The 22,138-nt window shown below is 38.5% G+C and overlaps 1 protein-coding gene across 1 annotated transcript in view; it reads left to right on the forward strand.

The window, feature by feature from the left end:
• LOC128732346 (uncharacterized) overlaps positions 1-22,138 on the forward strand; it is a 174,921-nt gene that overhangs the window by 54,258 nt on the left and 98,525 nt on the right. Inside the window, exon 4 of the mRNA XM_053825592.1 lies at positions 7,325-7,540. Within this exon, the coding sequence (XP_053681567.1) occupies positions 7,325-7,540 (216 nt within the window). The remainder of the gene's footprint in view (positions 1-7,324; positions 7,541-22,138) is intronic.

Raw genomic sequence — 22,138 nt, forward strand, 5'->3', positions numbered from 1 at the left:
TTTTAAGTCAATCTAATTTCATGTTGAATTTCATGTCCGATTCCAAGCAAGTATTTAAGTCACATCTCATCTTCAATTTAAATTTTCTCGAACTAAGACGAACCCCTCCAATGCACAGTGGTCCAGAAACGAAAACTAAATGGAAATTTACTTTTGCGACTAAACGATTCATAACTGCACCCTGCAATGTTCAGCAAATTTCTTCAACTCTAAAATAAAATTAATGTGAAATTAACGGCTAAGTTCCAGTTTGGCTTGTAAACACATAACATATAATAACTTTTTGTAGAGAAGAGATAGAAGGATAATTTCTTCAGCAAAGTTGTATCTAAAGATTATATAAGTAACTTTGCCAAAGACATAGTAGGCGTATTTTTTAGTTTTAATCTCACAGGGCGTTTTATATAAAGACCTCTCAAAAATCACTTTTTCGCTAATAACTTCAAATTTAATGGTTTTATTGCATTGCAATCCTTTACAAAGTTGTTTCTCTTATCAAAAGACATATTTTTGTAGAACATTGTATGTTGAAAACTCATACGTGTAACGAGTTGTAATGTTTTTCCTGTGTTTCTTTAGTCTTTTTCAGAACAGAATATCTCAAAAAGGGGCAAACGTAAAAAATCAAACTTGGTCGTTTCTGAAAGCTTGAAATTTTATTTCAAACATTTGTGAAAATAAAAAACTGTTTTTTTCTCTAACAATGCAGCATTTTCTAATATCTTCTTGAAGACCATTAGAGCCAAGTCAATAGTGCAAAAGCAAATTGTCATACTAAGATATAATTTCTTCTGACGCCTACTATGTCTTTAGCAAAGTTACTTATATAATCTTTAGTTACAACTTTGTCGAAGAAATTATCCTTCTACCTCTTTTCTACAAAAAGTTATTATGTGGTATGTGTTTACAAACCAAACTGGAACTTAGCCGTTGCTTTCACATTAATTGTCTTTTAGAGTTGAACAACTTTGCTGAACATTGTAGGGAGCTATTTTGAACCACAAAAAACTTTCCACTTAATTTTCGCTGTTGGACCACTAGTGCAATGGTAATCCGGCTTAGGTATCGTTGTTGAGAAGATGTCTGTCGCGTGATTCTACAGCATCATGCATCTGGTAGCATGGAAGTCGTCCAGTCGTCGTACAGCCAAGCTTATGTATAGGTCTAAATCCAAAACAACACCCAAGCTCAAGTTCAAGTACAGTTTCAAACCCAAGTCCAAGTCCAAATATAAATTCGAATACAGGTCCAAATATGTACAAGTTCAAGTACAAGTCTAAGTTCTAGCCCTCCCTTGGCATAGCCCAAGTCCGGTCAGACCCAAACCCAAGAGCCCGTCAGATCCAAAGTCTCGTTAGATCCAAATCTAAGTCCCGACTGATACAAGTCCAAGTACCGTCAGAAGCAAGTCCAAGTCCTGTCGCATTCGAGTCCAAGCTTCGTCAGATCCAACACCAAGCGTCGTCAGAACCGATTCGAAGTCCCTTCAATTCCGAGTCTGGGTCCCGTCAGAGCTGGATCCGGAATCAGGTCTCGTTGGAACGAACTTCAAGTCTCAACGGGACCAACTTCGAGTCTCGGCAGATCCAAATTTAAATTTCTCAGGTCAGGTCCAAGACCAAGTCTCATAAAGTCCATGTCCGGTCGGATCCAAGTCCTGTCAAATCCGAGTCTAATTACCTTGAAATTCAACTTAAGGTTCAAGGCCCGTTAGATCTAAGTCCAGGTTCTGTCAGATCCAAGTCCAAATCTCGTCGGAACCAACTCCAAGTGTCATCAGATCCAAATTCAAGTACCGTCCGATCCAAATTAAATTCCGTAACATCCAAACACAAGTTCCACCAGATCTAAGTTCAAGTCCTGTCAGATTCAAGTCTACGTCCCTTTAGATCCAGGTCCAAGTCCCGTAGGATCCAAATCCAAAATCCCATCAGATCGAAATCCGAAGTTCCGTAATATCCAAATCCAACTCTCATCGAGTCTAGTTCCAGGTCTCGTTCAATTCAGGTTCAGGTTCAAATTCTGTTAGTTCTAATACAAATCGTCGGCAGAACCAGGTCCTAATCTCGTCGGATCCGAATCTAATTTCCTTTAGATTCAAGGCCATTTGCCGTCAGATCTAAGTCTAAGGCCCTTTAGATCCAAACTCAAGTCTCGTCGGATTCAAGTCTAAGTTCCATCAGAAGCAAGTCCATGTTCTGTCGGATTCAAGTTCAAGCTCCGTCTCTCCTAACACTTAGCGTCGTCAGAACCAAATCCTAGTCCCTTCAATTTCGACTCTGAGTCTCGCCACAGCCGGGACCAGGTCTCGTTGGGACGAACTTCAAGTCTTGTAGGAACCAAGTCCAAGTCCCGTCAGTTCCAAGTTCAAATCCCGTCAGATTCAAGACCAAGTCTCATAAAGTCCATGCGTAAGCCCCGTCATATCCGTGTCCATGGTCGGTCGGATCCAAATCCAAGTCCTGTCAAATCTGAGTCTGATTAGCTTCTAATCCAACTCTAAGTGCTGTCAGATCTAGCTTCAAGTCTCCTCGGATCCAAGTCCAAGTCCCGTCAGAACCAACTCTAAATCCAAGTCCCTTCAATTCCGAGAACCGGGTCCAGGTCACGTCGGAACGAACGGCAAGTCTCGTCGAGTCCAAGTCCAAGTCTCGGCAGAACCAAATGCAAGTCCCGTCAATTCCAAGTTCAAACCGCGTTGGAACCAAGACCAAGTCTCATAAAGTCCATGTGAAAGCCCCGTCATATCCGTGTCTATGTCAATTTCAATCACCGGGTCTATCAAATCAAATCCGAGTCTAATTCCCTTCAAATCCAAGTGCCGTCAGATCTAACTTCAAGTCTGGTCAGATCCAGGTTCAAGACCGGTCAGATCTAAGTGCAGGTTCTGTCAGATCCGAATCCAAGGCCCGTCGGATCCAAGTATAAGTCTCGTCAGATACAGAAGTTCATGGCTCGTCAGATCTAAGTCCAAGCCACGTCAAAACCAGCTCCATGTCTCATAAAATTCAAATTCAAGTACCGTCGGAACCAAGATTAAGTTCAATTCAAAGCCCATCGGGTCCAAATACAAATCCCGCCATAACCAAGTCCCGTCGCATTCAAGCCAGCATTCAAGTTCAGCCAACTCAGATCGAAGTCTAATTTCTGTAATATCCAAATCCAAGTCTCTGATGGACTTCTTTTAGACTATTTTAAGGCTACTCTTATACTTCCTTTAGACTCCTTTTAGATTGCTTTTGGACTTATTTTGAAGTTTTGAACCTCGTCGGAGACTTGTTTTAGATTTCTTTAAAACTTCTATACAAATTTTTTTCGGTTTCTATATGATTTTCTTAAGATTTCTTCAAGACTTCTTTTAAAATTCTTTAGTACTTTTTTAAACTTCTTTTAGACGTCTTTTAGATTTCATTTAACACACATTAAGCCTTTCTGTAGATTCCTTCCAGATTTCTTTAGAGTTCTTTCAGACTTGTTTTAGAATTTCCTCAGGTTTCTTTTATACCTACACTCAAATCTTTTTTTACACGGGGGATACGTGCCGTGTAAAAAAACCGCGTAAATTCGAAAAATGTTGTAAAAAAAAACGCGTTAATTCAAAAATCGTCGTAAAAAAAAAACCGCGTTAATTCAAAAATAACCAGATTTATGCCAGGCTTCTGTAAGTCTATTTCTTACCTTTTTCAGCCTTCTTTTAAATTTCTTGGGTTTATTTTTGAATTTTTGTAGCTTATTTAAGACTTTTTTTGCCTTCATTTAGTACTCTTCAAGTCTTCCTTTAGATTCCTGCCAGAAGTCTTTTAAACTTTATTTAAAACACTTTTTGCGTTCTTTAAGAACTCTTTTAAAATCCTTTCAGATTATTTTTAAATTTCTTTTAGACTACTTTACGATCTCTTTTAGACTTCACTTAGAACTCTTTAGGCCTTGCTTTAGATTCTTGCCAGACTTCTTTTAGGCTGTTTTTAGACCTCTTTCAGACTGCTTTTAGGAAGCTTTTGGATTTATTTTAGATTTTTTTTAACTTTAGATTCATTGTATACTTCTTGTTGGCTTCTTTTCGACTTCTTTAGGATTTCATTTAGAACTCTTTAAGCCTTCCTTTCGACTCCTGCCAGAATTCTTTAAGCCAATTTTTGTACCTTTTTTCAAGCTACGTTTAGACTTTATTTAGAATTCTTTTTGTCTTCTTTTAGATTCGTTCCGTAGTTCCTTGTAGCTATTTTTCGAGTTCTTCTAGACCTCTTTCAGAATTCTTTCAAGTTGTTTTTGGACTTCTCGCATAACTTTTCAAAAGGACCTAAGTAACAATGCTAGATTCTCTTTGTGCCACTTTGTCTTTCGCTTGCAACGGCGATGCAAATGCACTTGAAAACATTGAAAACTTTGCATCAATCGGTTGCTAGCGTTAGTAGTTAGCTAAACGTTTAGAAAATTTTCGATGAAAGGCATCATTCTTTGATTTTAAGTCACCGTAAAATCACTATCTTCAGGTTTAGTTGAAAATTTTCGGTGAAATAATGAAACTGATGAATATATCGCGTAACGTATCGGCCTACTACTCTTCAGCTATCGTCCGACGCATTCTTCTAGTATTTACGCCACATTCATATTAATTATTCATTATCACATTCTTATTATTATTCATATTAGTTATTAATTATTGAGTAATAACAACAAGCCAGTGGGACGGAACGAAAACCAGCCTACTGGCGAAGGCTGAATAATTAATATGAATGTGGCGTAAATACTAGAAGAATGCGTCAGACGATAGCTGAAGAGTAGTAGTAGGCTGAAAAGTTACGCGATATATTCATCAGTTGCATTATTTCACCGAAAATTTTCAACTAAACCTGAAATAGAATAGAAATTCATTTATGTCGGCGTAATAATCGAAAGAGAGGAACATCAAAGAGAATCTTTCAAAGTTACTTAGGTCCTTTTGAAAATTTTCGCGAGACTTCTTTTGGACTTATTTTATATTTTGTTAACCTTTCTTTAGACTGATTTTATACTTCTTGTTGGTTTCTTTTCGACTTCTTTCAGACTTCGTTTAGAACTCTTTTTGCCTTCTTCTAGAGTCCTTCCAGTTTCCCTTACGGTTATTTTTGATGTTTTTTAAATCCTTTTTTTTTAATTCCTTCCGCACTTCTTTAGGACAAAAAGTGGAAAACAAAAAAAGGAAAAACAAGGGGACTGAACAGATAGATTGGAGCAAGGGGAACGGAACGGAAGTGAAAGGAAGAGAAATGAGAGTAAAGAAAGATAACAGACCGGAAAAACTGACGAAACTGAGAATGAAAATGAGGGCCAACTTGATAAGAAAGGAGAAAAAACGGGGTGATAAAAAAGAAGGAAAAAAGCAGAAAATACGACAGCAAAATTTTGAAACCAGAACAGAAAGAGTGGAAAATCAGGAGAAAAAATTAAAACAGGGAAGACAAATGAGATAAAACAAAATCAAATGTATACAATAAATCTAAAAAAAAAATCTAAAATAAATCCAAAAGCCTCCTAAAAGAAGTCTGAAAGAGGTCTAAAAACAGTCTAAAAGAAGTCTGGCAAGAATCTAAAGGAAGGCCCAAAGAGTTCTAAATGAAGTCTAAAAAAGATCATAAAGTAGTCTAAAAGAAATTTTAAAATAGTCTGAAAGGATTTTAAAAGAGTTCTTAAGGAAAGCAAAAAGTGTTTTAAATAAAGTTTAAAAGACTTCTGACAGGAATCTCTTTAATAACCTACAAAAGTTCAAAAATAAGACCAAGAAATTTAAGAGAAGGCTGAAAAAGGTAAGAAATCGACTTACAGGTGCCTGGCATAAATCTACAGAAAGGCGCAAAGAGTTCTAAATGCATTCTAAAAGAAGTCTAAAAAAAAGGCTGACAATCAGGACGTAATAACAGGAAGAACGGAACAGGCGAAACGGAATAAAAATAGAAAAGGAGTCAACGCGATGGAGAACAAAAAACTAAAACTAGACTGAACTGGAAAAGGGGAAAATTTGGCCTGAAAAGGGCAAAAAACGTGCAGGTAAACAAGAGGAAGCGAAACCAGTGGACTAAAAAAGTAAAAATGACAGAATTGGAGGGAAAACTGGACAAATAGAGGAAATACGGGACAGAAAAAAGGAAAAAAAATAACGGAAAAGGTGGGAAAGAACCAGAAGCAAACGGGATGTAAAATGGGACAGAAAAAGGAGGAAAGAAAAACAGGAAAAACTAACCATAAAAGGTAAAACTGGTGAAACAAATGAAAAAACGCGAGATAACAAAGGGAAACCGGTGAGCAATAAGAAAAAAAGTGAGTCAAAAACAAAACGGCAGAAAAACGGGGCATCTTAAGGAGGAGGAAAAGAAACAGAGCAAGATGAAAAACAAATAGGAAAGGAGATGAGTTGGAAATGAAAACTGAACACGGAAAAAGAGAAGAGAAAAGACAGAAAATGGGGAAAAAATTACGTAAAATGAGTGAAAAACAGGACTAAACATAACTTGATAAAAAAAATGGAATAGAAATGGAAAATAGTGAGAGGAAAAACCATAAAAATAGTTGTGAAAGTGAAAAACGGAATTGAAAAGGAGAAAAAAATGGACCGAAAAGAGGTTAAACGTGTGAGAGAGTAAGACGAAAAAGGTCAATTCTAATTTCAAGTGAATTTTCGTATCCGATTTCGTGTCCATGTCCGAATTATAGTTTTATTTAATTCCCTATGTCAAGCCCGGTTTTAAGTCTAATTTCAACACAAATTTCTAGTCCGGTTGCAAGTCTAATTTCCAATCCAGTTCCAGGTCAAAAATCAGAGGGGTTGTCTACAAGACACGTTAAGAAATCTTGTTGAAATGAGCAAACTTTGTCACTTGTTTTGGCTTACTTCCCAAGCATAGATATTGATATAGGTTTAGATCATCGTAAAGAATCTTCCAACCAATCACGAAGCGAGAATTCTGGTAAAACATAGGTTCATTATTTTCACTTTTTTCAATAGTTCAACATCAAGAATCTATACTTTTCTTCATTTGGGCCAATTCTTAGAAGATTTTCCAATCGATTGAATATTGAATGAATATTGAAAATCGTACGGGAAACCACTAAGCTATTAGCGTTCAAAACCTGACCACTTTTCGAGAAAGATTTTTTGGAATGACACCCTATACCAGCTACCTTCCTGAAAGACGTAGTCCTACATCAAAACATTATTGTGAAACGTCAGCCACATATTGTCTCTGTCTGGGCATGCTAGCGATCATCATTCTATCATCAATTCGTCATTATTACACCTACAAAGTATCTAACTGTTACCGTTTGCTTTTGTCCCGTCTTCTTACAGAACAACCGACAGCATCCCCACAGGTGTCGCCCGGCGGTGGTGGAAGCTGCAAGTTCCCGGGCGCTCCGGCCCACAGTACGGTGCAGTTTACGGACGACTCGCTGCCGAACGGGGCGGTCGCGTCCTACTCCTGCGAGCGGGGCTTCGAGCTGCTCGGTCCAGCTCGCCGGGTCTGCGACAACGGCCAGTGGGTCCCCGAGGGGATTCCATTTTGCGGTAAGTACACAAAACACACTAGGTATTTATTCACAATCAACAATCAACGGAACTGAAGTTTGATAAGCTGTTATTTACGATGCAAAAGAAGTAAAAAAAAACAACACACAATCAAATCCCGTATGATTCCGCCTAGAGAGCCTAGTGGCGACGAAAATACTTTCACGATTTGCCGGTTCGGTTCGGTCCGTAAAAAGTTTGACACGAATAAGCAGAGCCTACTACGCTACGACGTGCGAGCGCGACCATAGACAATAACACACGTCACGTTTTTGCGAGAAATTTATGACGCCATTTAAACTGTCAAACTAACCATAATCGGCGGCTTTGACTATTCACATTTCACATCACAAGCTTTGCTGCTGTGGCTGAGCCTGATGTGAGGCGACAAAATAGAAAGTATTCTTCTTCCTTATGTGGCAACATTTTTACAGCCAAAATGTTTTCAAAGACGACAATAAGAGCGCGATTTCCGCGCCCGAGTCACGAACTTTACGCAAACTTCCGTTTGGTTTTCTGCCATTTAACTCTCATCACTTTTGTGAGTTTTGTTTTGTGTCAACAAAAGGTCACGCAACATCCGCAAGGTTTCGAAACATGCACGAATCCAAGCGGGCAGGAAAATATGACATTTTGCTCAAAAAGCTAATCAGTCCGTGGGTCGGGTCCGGTCGGGTAACCGTAACCCCGGATAAGCGAGCGAATAACAGGTTCCCACATTCCAGTCCTATACAATTCCTTCCTCACCTCACATCAACCGAGTAAGTGATGATGATTGATGATGGTGATTTCTTTATCCGACTGTGGAAAGTTTGTCCCGCACCGCAGCGGCCGGAGTGTACCAAAGTACCCCTCTCAAAGAATTTTCCCTTTGCGCAATTTGATGGGCAGAAAACGGGGCCGCAGTTAGCAAAACAAAAGCCAACAAAAAACTTAAACTACACAGTTTTGCTTATGTTTCTGAAATAATTTAACAGACAGCGCAGCTGTCAAGTGGCGCTTCGCGCAGTGAAAAGTTTGCATACTACATACCGGGCACTGTTAAAAACAAAAACCTAATTCGGGTTGATTTATTGTGTGGGGTTCACCCACCTCTATACTCCGTACTCTATGATTTATTTTTGTTTTGCTGAAATCGGAATTCCAGAAAGGGGCGGAGACCGAAAACCTACCTAACCTAATGGGTATGTTTAGGTTTTTAAACAAACCAAACACCAGTGGATTGTTGGTTGTATTTTTTTTTACCCTAAGGATTGTGGTGAAATACCGTTCCCCATTTGTTTTACCATAACCTATGTTTAATCGGAAACTTGCGTGCCCCCCCCCCCCCTGGAATCGGTGGGCGGGGGGGAAGACGTATTAGTTTAGAATTCCGGTTCGCATCAGTTTCAGGTTTCGAACCAGAGAAGAAAAAAAGATTCGGCGATGCGTGAATTTGTTTTTCCATTAGAGCATTCCCCGTTCGGACACGGCGGACGGGGGTAAGCTATCATTTAGTAGCCGATTTGCCGTTGCTCTCTTAAAAAAAAAAACAACCGAAACAAAAAGCCAAAAAGGCGTGAAATTGTTCCCGATTGTGTGTGCTATTAGGCCGATAATTAAAAATTGATTTTGCTTAAATTAGACTGCGCACACGGGAAACGGGAATTTGCGCGCTTCTATCCGGCAAAAGGACGGAACGGAAGCGCAATTGCCCTGGATGGGATAGACGAGTTCTATTTAGGACTTATCTTGCTCTTAGAAGTATTTTTAGACGATTCAAAGCCTAACCACAGACAAACAGACATAACTCTAGGAAGAAAAATCTACAAAAAAATTTCGTACCTCACATTTAGCCTGAACACTAGCACCATCTATGATCGACATTCCCAAATATCAAATAACAACAGGAGTATCCCTCGAAGTAGCAAGTATTTTTTATGGCGAATTCCCTTTCTTTCGTCAAAAAGCGCCACTTTGATCAAAACGGAGACCCAACTAAGCCCAAATTTGAAATGACGGTTTAATCGGTACGAAGTATGGAAAACGAGTGTTATGTCTGTTGTCTGTGGCGTTTGGACTTTGGAACTTTGAATCCTTATCGACAGATTTCGCTGCCGGCTTTAACAGTACAGGACAGTACAGGGGGCTGATACATCGATCCCACTGACTTCAGACGACATTTACATTCGTTTTCTGTCTAATGTATTCTATTTCTTTTCGTTTTCTTCGCGGTTTTCTTTCCTTTTCTCTCGTTTCATTTTCCTTTCTGTTCCGTTCTCCATATTTTTCTGTCCGTCTCCTCACTTTTTGCCTTGTTTTCTCACCTTCTGACTTATTTTTCGTTTTTTTTGCTCCTTATTCTGGAGAGCAACAGGAGGCGGATTATCTAATTTCAAGTCTAGTTTAAAGTCCGTTTCCAAAGACAATTTCAAGTGTAATTTGAATCCAGCGTTAGAACCAGTGGAGAAAAACACAGAAAGAGCACGGGAAAATCGTTGAAAAAATGGACAAACAGAATAGCGAAAGAGTTAAAAACGCAGGAGAGAAAAATTTGACAAATTGCCATGAACATAGTAATAGAATAGGGGGAAACACCGGACGTAAAAAAAGAAAAAAGTTGAAAAGATTGGACAGGTAAAGAGGGAAACCCAAGAAAATAAAAAAGACATTAAGGACAAACTGAATAGAAAAGGAGAAAAACGGAACAAATAACAAAATGGGATGAAAAATAGGACAGAAAATGAGGACGGAAATTCGGGTGCAAGAAAATTGAGACACAAGAACGGAACATTGGAGAAAGTTTAAAAGACAAAACGAAAACGAAAGACACAAGGGATGCAATGAAAAACGGAACGTGTCTGAAAAGGAGGATATGATTAGAGCAAGAAAGGAACGGATGAAAACAAAAAAATGTTAACAGGACAGAAAACAAAAAAAACGGTACTAGAAAAGAGGATAAACGAACGTAAAAGGACGAAAAACGGAACAGAAAAGAGAAACAAGTGAAAAATCATGACTGAAAAGGTCGTAAAACGGGACTGGAAAAGAAGTAATGAAGGAAGCAGCGAGCAGAAAAAGGACCAACGAGAACGAAAAGGAGCAAAAATAAGACGGAGAACACAGCGAGAGAAGAAGAAAAAATCGTCACAGAAAGCGTGGGAAAACGGGAAAGAAAAGGAAAGAAGATAAAAAATTACAGAAAAAAAACGAAAAAGGGAAGAGGAGAAAAGGGGGAAGGAAATTAGAAAAAAATAGTAAAAAGCAAGAGGAAAAAAGAACTGAAAATAACAAAAAAAAAATGGGACAGGAAACAAAAAAAGGAACGGAACATTGGGGAAAATTGGGGAACGGAACATTGGGGAAGACAAAAAAGATGCAATGAAAAACGGAACGTGTCTGAAAAGGAGGCTATGATAAGAGCAACAAAGGAACAGATGGAAACAAAAAATCAGAGGGGTTGTGTACAAGACACGACCGCATATATAGGTGACGCAGGACTACGTAAGTCTCTTTGTAGTGATAGTGGCATGTATTCATGCTTGTAATCATTCGATTCTTCATGTATACATGCTATATGCAACATATATATACATGCTACATTCGTTGTATGTAACATTTATCAAAGTAGTAACATTGCATACGTTCAATTCTCAACAGATTGTGCATTTGAAAACAATTTAACAAAATCAAGAACACAAACTATTGCTTTCCTGCTACCTTACTGAAATTAAAGATTGTTTTCATTATCCATGGTTTCCCACGTTGAAGGGATTTTATCAATTCAATCCTATTTTATCAACAGCACATCTTTCCACTGCACTTCTAATGAAACGGCAAGCATGCGTATTCATACAGAGTCGTATTATAACCGAACACTACAGATGCAGCACATTTTTCCAACACAGATATCAAGTTCGCCGAGGTTTAATCGTCTCGCAGTAAAGAATTTGCGATCTGTTGGGACAACGAACTTGTGTCATTTTTTCTAGCACACTTCCCTAACACAGACATCAAGTTGGACTAGGTTTAATCGCGTTCGTAAGAAATCTGTTGGCACGAGGGGGCTTGGTTACTCTCTCTGGCGTAGTTTCCAAGCAAGGACATCAAAATGGTCTAGGTTGAACCGCGGTGTTAAGAAATCTTGTTGAAATGAGGAAACTTTGTCACTTGTTTTGGCTTACTTCCCAAGCACAGATATCAAATTGGTATAGGTTTAGATCATCGTAAAGAATTTTCCAAGCAATCACGAAGCGAGATTTCTGGTAAAACATAGGTTCATTATTTTCAATTTTTCAATAGTTCAACATCAAGAATCCATACTTTTCTTCATTTGGGTCAATTCTTAGAAGATTTTCCGATCGATTGGTGTAAGAATATTGAAAATCGATTGGAAAACCGCTGAGCTATTAACGCTCAAAACCTTTCATTTTTCGTGACGCTCGCATTTTTCGTTTTTTTGGAATGACACCCTATCTCAAAACTTGCCGTAAGACGTAGTCCTACGTCAAAAATGTCCCGCAGAAAAGAGAAACAAGAGGAATTACGACTGGAAAGGGCGAAAACCGGGACTGGAAAAGAAGTGAAAACCGAGAGCAAAAAGAACAGAACACAGTGACAGAGAGCACAGTGACAGAAGAAGAAAAAATCGCGACAGGAAGCGTGGGAAAACGGGATAGAAAACAAGGCCGATTTTCGTCATTCAGATACTAAGTTTTTTTTCTTCTTTTCTGTCACATTTATGCTTTGGTTTTTCTTGTTTTCTAATACTTTATCTTTCGCTTTCCTTTTTTATCTTTTTCTTTTCCGTTTTCCCACGTTTTTTGTCACGATTTTTTCTTCCTTTGTCACTGTGTCTCATATGTTCCTTTTTTTCTGCACGCGGCTTCCGTTTTCACATTCGTTTCCAGTCCCGTTTTTCGCCCGTTTCAGACATAATTTTCTTCCTGTTTCCTCTTTTCTGGTCCGTTTTTCGTCCTTTGCCTTCGCATTACCTTATTTTCAGCCCGTTTTTACTCTTTTCTAGTCTGTCCCATTAATATTTTTGGTTTTCATCTGTTCCCTTCTTGGTCTTGGTCTTGGTCCTCCTTTTCAGACACGTTCTGTTTTTCATTTTATCCTTTTTTGTCTTTCGTTTTTACGGAAAAGAGGATAAACGGGCTGAAAATAAGGTAAAACGAAGGCAAAGAACGAAAAACGAAAAAGAAACAAGAAACAAAAGGAAAATTAAAACTGAAAAGGGCGAAAAACGGGACTGGAAATGTGGTGAAAGAGGAAGCAGCGAGCAGAAAAATGGCAAACCGAGAGAGAAAACAAGACGAAGAACACAGTGACAGAAGCAAAAAAAATCGTTGGACAGCGTTGGAAAACGGGAAAGAAAAACAAATATAAAACATGGCAAGTGAAAGAAAACAAGAGAAACTAAAGCATCAACGTGACAGAAAAGAAGAAAAACAGAACAGACGTAGAAAAAACGAGAAGGAAAGAAGATAGAAAAAGTTCTAGAAAAAAACGAAAAAAGTAAGAGAAGAGAAAAGACGAAAAACGGGGAAGGAAATTAGAAAAAAATAGTAAAAAGCAAGAGGAAATGAGAACTGAAAATAAGAAAAAAAATGGTGCAGGAAACCAATAAAAACTGAACAATGAAACAGAAAACATGGTACCGACAAAAGAAAAAGATGAGAAGTAGAGAAACCCCGAAAGGGAAAAGAAAAGAATGGAACAAGAAGTGGTAAAACGGAACTGGTAAAGAGAAAAATGGAACAGAAAAGACTTGAAACGTGTGAGAGAGCAAGACGAAACATGTCATTTCAAGTGTTCTAATTAAGAGTTTTAATTAATTTCGTAGAGAACAGAAAAAGAGGAAAACTGGGACAGAAAAATAAAAAAAATAAAAAGGAAAACAAGAAGCGATCGGAAAAGAGAAAAACGGAACGCAACAGAAACGGTGGAAAAGCAGGACCTAATAAGAGGAGGAACGGAACAGACGAAAACGGAAAAGCAAAAAAAGACGAATATCTAGACGGAAAAAAACGAGATGGAGAACGAAGAAATAAGGACCTGGAAACGGAATGGAGGAAAAACGAAAGAAAAAACGAAAAAAAAACAACTTGAACTCTGGAAAAGGGCGGAAAACGGTACATGAAAAAAGAGGAAAACGGGACAAGAAAAGAAAATACAATATTGCCCAAAGGGCAATAGTAGAATAGCGAAAGAGAAAATAGAAAACCGGTACAGGAAATGAGGCAGACGGAAAAAGCAGTCGACGGTACAGGAAAAACAAGAAACAGAGAAAAATGGGACGGAAAAAAGGAAAAACACGTGGAAAAAAGGAACAGAAAAATAATAGAAAGAAAAGGAAAGAATTTTTTATGCTGATTTTTTAGTCCGTCAGTCCGATAAAACTAATCACAAATTAAGCCGGAAATCGCTCGAAAACACTTGTAATTGGTCAGAAAAGGTTCAATTAAAAAATGTTCCTAAAATGAGCTTTCAGTATCATTTTAAAACATTTCTAAATGCCTTTTTGTCAATATTAGTAGGTATTTATGATAAAATTTTAAACCACCAACCAGATTCTGAAACTGCACTAAATTCCGGACAGAGACTTTGGACCATGGACCACATTTTGAGCAGGTTTTCGACCTGATATTGGACCACATTCTGGAGCAAAACCAAACTTTGCACCATGGACCATGGATTTTGGTCCTCTTCGTTTCAAATTTCGAACCAGATTTTGGATCAAGTTTTGGGAAAGTTTGTGGAACTGGACCAGGGTATGAACCAGATTTTGGGCCACATTTTTGATCAGATTTTTAGTGCTAGATTTTAGACCTTAGGCAAATTTGAGGACCAGATTTTGGATTAGATTTCAAACCCAAACTCTAGACATTCTGCATTTGCGTCAGATTCTGGACCACATTTATGATCACATTTTGATCCTTATTTTTGATCAAACTTTTGGATCAGATTCTAGACCTGAACCAGTTCTTAGCTGCATCAGAATCGCAACCCGATTTTGGACCTCATTTTTATCAGATTTGGACCAGCTTTATGACGATATTGATTGATTGAAATCAAGCCTAAAATCTAATCCAAAATCTGGTTAAACGACTGTTCTGATCTGATGAACATGTGGTTTAAAATATGGTTTTGGATAAGATATTGGAACACAGTTTAGATCACTTTTTCGACCTCTTTTTGGATCAAATTCTTGACCGAAACAAGATTTGTGTGTTAAATTTTTTCAAGCGTGCATGACATGCTGTCACTCTCATTCATCACCGCAATTCGATATAAACATGTCAGTAGGGTGCAATTTTACGTACGTTTGAATTGTTTATACTTATAAACACGATTAAATAAATAATAGCAGGGTACTTTGGCTACTCCAATTTGGTCGGATTTTCAGTGTGTCAATCTAGGGTTAGTGTGATTAATGGTTAATGGTAACAATTATACCATAAAAAAGGCGATATTTTGTGTAATTTTTACCGTTTGGCACCGTATGGGCCTGTTTTATGCCTGTATAATAGTGAATGACACGTAAAAATAATTATGCTAATGACACGAAAACTTTAATCAAACATTGCAATGAAGAATTATAGCACCGCTTCATTGCTTGCCACCCTAAACCGTGAATTAAAGCTCTTTCTCGATAGGGTGAAAGGTACCAACAGTTGCACAAACACACACACACACACTTTCATATTTCGCTGGCGAAAATCAGTACTCACTGGGTATCGAGGTTTAGCCGCAGTGTCGCCACTGAAGTAATAGTAAACATTAGCAAAGCAATCGTAAATGCGAGAATTTTAATGAAGATAATGACAACCGCAAAGTTATGTGCGCGCACAGCATGCTCTGCTCAGCTCAGCTCCAGCTCAGTAGGCGGAGCGGCGGGTGACTACTGTGACTGGCTGCGTCTTTCCTTCCAGCCAGCTCAGCAGCTCGGCTCGGCTCAGCGGATTGTAAGTGGAGAAAGTGTGAAATGTGGGCTAATGAGTGCGTCGTGTCAGTGATTTCATCCTACGCTCTTGCAATGATGCTTGCAGGCACAGGCTCGCCAGTTGTCACTTTAAAGACCCACGGACCCTTCAATTGTTAACCTAATTAACCTACATGTCGATTTAACCTATATCAGAAACAAATAATCTAAACAAATTACCTCAATAATCCGATTTTTTCAGACACAGATAGCGCCCATTTGTACGATCCGATCGCTGAACCGTACAGTCAACGGTTAATACCGAACGGGAGGCCCGATCCACAGCACGGGGGGCACCCAACTCTCTAATCAGTAGACAGCACAGTTAGTTATCAGTTTAAAGCCCCCCGGCCGGTCGGCCAAGAGGCCGCCCTAGAGGCGGCGGCGGTAAACTGAAACGAAAAAAAAACAAAAGCCTGTTCTCTTCTTTTCAATCCACCAATAAGCCCCTCTGATTACATCACAATCAGTCACGGTCTATTATCGGCTAATTTCGAGCCACTTGTGTGCTGTGCCCGTGCTGCTGGCTGCCTGCCTGCTTGCCTTCTTCGGCACGGCCCACCACGAGCCCATCGATCGACGAACTTCACATATGAAGAGATCAGTCTCTCTACCTGCGACCGATCGATCATTCCGAGAGCGAAACCGAACGATTGGCGGGACTGGACTGAACTGAACGAACTGACTGTTAGTGTGCTCATTATGAAGCGGCGCGTGTGTCGCTCTTTTCGCCGCGATCGGCCAACCTATAGGGCAGCAATTCGCCACACTAATGATCGATATCAAAGAGAAAGAGGCAAAGAGGTAGGCCGCACATACCGCTTAGTGTCGCATCCAGAGCGCAGCACTTGTTGCAACTATTGTGCAACTGGAACTAATGCCGTACAATTTTCCCAAGCGAGTCGGTAAATTCTGCAATTCTGCGAAATCGGCAAAACAACAGCAGCGGCGCTGTAGTAGGCGTTGGCTGCCGCCATTGCCGCAATGCCGCAAAATGCGGCAAACTGTCATTTGATTTGTTTTGCTTTCCTTGATGTGTTTCAAAAATTGTTTGCGGAATGCGTTCGAGCTTTAAAAGGAGGCCGTACGTGCGTACGACCACGGAAATCGATCCGAAATGGTTTGTCGTCGGGTAGGTAAATAGTGTAGAACCGACCGACGCACGGAGGAGACAATTATGCGCCGCATTGTTTTTTTGTAGGGTAGGGTAATTTGGCCGGTTACGAGCGAGACAGTTTTATCGATCACTGGGTAACTGGCACAACGGGTCGGCGGCTTCGCGATCCGCGATCCGCGATGATCGCTGCGATGGCGAGGTCTACGGCCGACGTTAAATTGGCGGAAAAGAGAGATTGGCTTCGGATTGTAATTTTAGTGATTTGTGTGTTAGTTTTTCCCTTTAGCTGAAGGAAACTTTTTTTTTTTTTTCATTTTGAATTGATCTAGTCCAGTTAGCCGGTGCAGTTGATTATTTAGCTACGGTGGAAAACGGCTCGGATTTGGAACAGTTTCTGTTGTGGCAGATAAATTTATCCACTGCTGTGGCATTAATTTACATTCGCACAATACTGAAACGGATTGGTCAAATTTGCCAACGGCGAAGAATTTGCAGCTCATTGCAGTATGCCTTGGGAACGAATCGGTACCCTGTCAAACGTGGGGTAACTTGCAACGGTGCTCAACTTTGAGCAACATGGCTCGCACGGTGACATATATACAGGGTGTTAGGTAATAACTCTGTGTAAATCTTTCAGGAGGTAAAGGACCATATTTGACGAAAAACTTCTTCTACGCATATGTTCAAATTTGAATTCGGTTCCGTTTACCTTAAACTAGCTCTAGTTTAATTCTGTTACTTTCATTCAAAAGCTGAGAAAATTTTCAACTAAAAATTGCCCTTAAACCTTCTACTTCATAAAATTAAAGCTTCTAAATAAGTGTTTCTTGATGAGTTTTCTCTTTTTTTTTTATTTTCGTTGCAATTTAATGTTAAACGTATCGTTGTGGGCGTTAAATTAGTATCTCAAAACTGCACGAATTCATACATTACGCATAGCACACTAGATCACCGCGTGCGGCGGACACGGTTAGACGCGTATGGAAAACAATAACAAAACTCGACTTTTCGGGTCTCTCGATGACGTTTGTTTCTGAACACGATAGCAGCATCAAAATGTATTCTCGGGAAGAAATAACGGACAATACAAGTGTATAAACACAAATCCAGAAGTACTCGTTTTGTTACACAATAATTTTAACCGTCACTTCCGGGAAGGAACGTTGTTTTCAACGAGCAAGTGACGACAGCTATTGACTGTAAAATTTTGCGGATCGTGGGAAATTGTCTCAAGACAGACAAGCACAATAAGGCAAATTGTGGCACAGCCCCGTGTCACCCTGGTGTGAGGTTTGCAGGACTATGCCATCAAAAGTGAATGCGAACCCTTTAATTTAAGGAAACCATTGCACAGTAGTCCAAAAGCGCGAAAAGTGGAACTTTTTTCCTGTGTGTTTTGTTTTCATTTTACCATTTATGGTTTTCAGCACTTTTGTTCGTATGAATATCCCCCTTAATTTAAAACTTTTAAAATTTAGTCATCGCTTACTATTAAGAAAATAAAAAAAATAACTTTTTTGTGTTAGGAAATCTAGACATAGTTTCTTCGACAAAGTTGTAAACAATATAAAAACAAGCAACTTTGCTCAAAAACAAAAGTTCCTATCTTTATCGAGTGCTGAACTATAGGACATATTCTTTAAAACTGCTTTAAAAGTTAGTTTTTCATACTTAGCTTTTCTTAGTTGCATTTTACAAGAATACAATGTTCTAGGCGATTATCGAAGCACTCAAACTACACGTTTTTGTAGAAGACCGCAAATCTCTTGGACCTTTACTTGCTAAGTTGTCGCATATTCAAGCTTTAAATTATATTTTCCATAACTTTGCCGAAGAAACCATGTATCTATCTACTAACACAAAAAAAAATGTACGAGTATCGAGCCTTTAGCGAACGCGAAACACGTGAAACGTATGCTTGCCGTACTCTTATTTGGGTGGTTGGGGACAAGCGGAACCCATACAAGTTTGTAGTACTCGACTTAAGCTTTAAAATGAAGCGCTGATTTCATAAATCCGCTTGCCCCATTTGACCCCATGGTCTCGTGATGCTATGGAAATTTGGAGCAAGAATATGCGATAACTCAGCAAGTAAAGGTCCAAGAGATATGCGGTTTTCTACAAAAAGGTGTATTTTGAGAGCATCGATAATTGTCCAGTACATTGTATTCTTATAAAATGCAACTAATAAAAGCTAATTATGAAAAACCAATTTTTAAAGAAGTTTTAAACAATATGTCCTATAGTTCAGCACTCGATAAAGATAGAAATTGTATTTCTTCAGCAAAGTAGCTTGTTTTTACAATATTTACAACTTTGCCGAAGAAACTATGACTATATTTCCTAGCACAAAAAAGTTATTTTTTTATTTCCATTATATTAAGCGATGACTAACTTTTGACAGTTTTAGATTAAGGATATAAATGGTAACATGAAAACGAAAGACACTAGGAAAAAAATTCCACTTTTCGCCTTTTTGGACTACTGTGCATTGTTGTTGCTGTTGTTGTTGTTGTTGTTCAACTGTATCCGTCGCACGCAGGGATCTAGTGTGCTATGCGTGATATACGAATTCGTTCAGTTTTCAGATTCCAATTCAATACTTAACACGTTACGTTTAAGATTAAATCGGAAAGAAGCTAAAAGAGATAAGAGTGTTTTACGCCAAAGAACGATTTGTAGAACAGTACCAGAGCTTCAGATTGGTAGATAAAAGCAAATAACGTTATCACACTTTTTCAGGAAAAATACTAGAGCTAGTTTAAGGTACTTATACAGCAAACACCCGGGTGATATAACAATAGACCAATTATTCCCAAAATTAATCCCAAATTAGGTCCCATATGTGTTCCAGAAATGTTCCAAATCAGGCCGCAACCCAAGTCCCAAATTTGCTTCTAGTTGCTTCTTCTTGAATTAAGTTCGAAAATTATATATAAATCAGGACCAAAATTAAGTACAAAATATGTCCCAGAGCAGGCCTCAACCCCTGTTCTAAATTAGGTTCAAAACATGTACCATAGTTGGTCCAAAGATGTTCCAAATCAGGTCCGAAATCTGGTTCCAACCCAAATCAGATTCCAAACGCAGTATTAAATTAAGTCTCAAAATAAGACCTAAAGCAAGCTTCAACTTAAGTTTCTAATTAGGTCCAAGAACCTATCTTGAATCAAGTTCCAAATTTTATCTAAAAATGTTGCAAAACAGGTCTCAAATCGGGTTTCAAACCCAGTCTTACCTTATTGCAAGTCAAAAAATTAGACCTAAACTAGGTTGCAAATTAGTTCTCCAAAACAAGTATCAAATCAGGTCCTAAAACGCGGTCTCAAATCAAATGCCCCAAAACAGGTCCCTCGTCCAGTACCAAATCAGTTTCGAAACCCAGTCATAAATCAAGTCCCGAATTAAGCCCTCATTCAGGTCCCAAATTAGGTGCAAAATAGGTCCCAACTTAATTCCCATATTCGATCGAAATATGCTCCGAATCGGGTTCAAAATCCAATCTTAAATCTAGTCTATTTATATACGAGGCTTATGTCTGTACCAAAAACCAAGTCTCTGACAGGATGTCATAAGAGGCTTAGGGGGCATCCATCAAGTTCGTCACGCTTATAGGGGGGAGGGGGGGTTGACGATTTGTGACGAAGGGGGGAGGGGAGGGGGGTATGAAGTTAAGTGACGTCACATGAAAAAAAAATCAAATAGAAAATTTATTCGGGAAATAGAAAATTAACGTAGGGGAATGTCGTCGTGGTTGGGCCATCTTTTAGTCCACAAATCTCATTTCAAAAGAAACTTCGGAAATTCTACAAAGGTCTTATTAATAGTTCGTATTTAGACCTTTGTATTTAGACCTTTGTCAAATTTCCAAAGTTTCTTTTGAAGTGAGATTTGTGAACCAAAAGATGGCCCAACCACGACGACATTCCCCTACTGATGGATTTTAAAACAAATAGTTAAATTTTTTGAATGAAAACGTTTTTAAATATACATATATGTGTGAACAGGACTCATTTATTCTATGTAGTATGAACTCTCCATTAGGCTTTACAGAATATGCAGTATTCATCTGCATTCATCTGCATTTGCATTCATCTGCAAAATCCGTGAAACGATGACTTATAAGCTCTAAAATTTTCCTTTTTTAATCCTTATTTGCTGAAACTCATTTGATAGCTTTAAATAAAAAGGTTGGAATGAATGTCCTGATCTTGCCCAGAATTTGAAGAAGTTTTATCCTGAATTTATCCTTTGTTTGTTGAGTCCTATTTTGTTCTTATATTATCACAATTCTGTCCCAGTTTTATCTTACGTATGTTTTAAATTTGTCATTATTTTCATCTATTTAATATATTCTGAGAATAATTTTGCATTAATTATTTTCAATTTATATACACTCAAGTCGCTTTTTACGCGAAGGATACGTCCCGCGTAAATCAAAACCGCGTACACTCAAGTACTTTTTTTACACGGTTTGTTTTTTCGATTATTAAGAACAGGGCAATTTAGGGACCATTCATTTATATCTCAATACATTTGGGAGAGGCCCGCCCTTTGTCACGTAGTTGTAAATGGTCCCTCAGTTGTACCGTTCTTGAGTAATCGAAAAAACAAACCGTGTAAAAAAAGACTTGAGTGTAAAAAAAGCGCGTAAATTCCGAAATTCGCAAAAAAAACCGCGTAAATTCCGAAATTCGCGTAAAAATAGTCCCGTTAAAAACAAACCGCGTAAAAAAAACCGTGTAAAAAGCGACGTATATTTTTTCAATTTGTATTATTTATTTTGCTTATATTTGGATTTAATTTTAGCAATATGTGTCCTAATCTCTGCCGTAGGCCAAAAAATGACCGACCAATGCTTCTGAATTGCCAGAAATTGGCCGAGATGTGCCTTTGAAGGTAAAAAAATTGCCAAAAACGCCAAAAGGCCAAAAAAATTACGAAAGGCGTTTCTAAAATCTATAGAATGGCCAAAAGCCGCTTCTGAAAATCAGAAAATAATCAAATAACCAACCCAAATATCATCCACAGTCGAAATCAGTACGATAAATAACCAAAAAACTTTTTCTAAAGTCAGAAATCCGAAAAGCGTCTTCAAATAGCTAGAAAATAACCGAGAAACGCTTTTAAAGACCGAAAATGGATCGAAAAACCTTCAGAAAGAGAAAGAGAGAGAGAGAGAGAGAGAGAGAGAGAGAGAGAGAGAGAGAGAGAGAGAGAGAGAGAGAGAGAGAGAGAGAGAGAGAGAGAGAGAGAGAGAGAGGAAAACAGGGCTTCTAAAGGCCAGTAAGCGGTCGAAAAACGCTTCTAAATGATAGAAAATGGCCGAAAAATGCTTGTGTGAGGGTCACAAAATTGCCAAAAAAAAAACCCTTCTAAAGCTTAAAAAATTTCCCAGAACGTGCTTATAAAAATTATAGAATGGCCAAAAACCGCTTCGGAAATTTAGGAAATGGTCTACGCTTATTTTCAAAAGCCAGAAAGTTGCTGTAAAACTTCTTCAAAGGGCTAGAAA

Source organism: Sabethes cyaneus, chromosome 1 (assembly GCF_943734655.1).
Source record: "Sabethes cyaneus chromosome 1, idSabCyanKW18_F2, whole genome shotgun sequence".
NCBI classification, from domain to species: Eukaryota; Metazoa; Arthropoda; class Insecta; order Diptera; family Culicidae; genus Sabethes; species Sabethes cyaneus.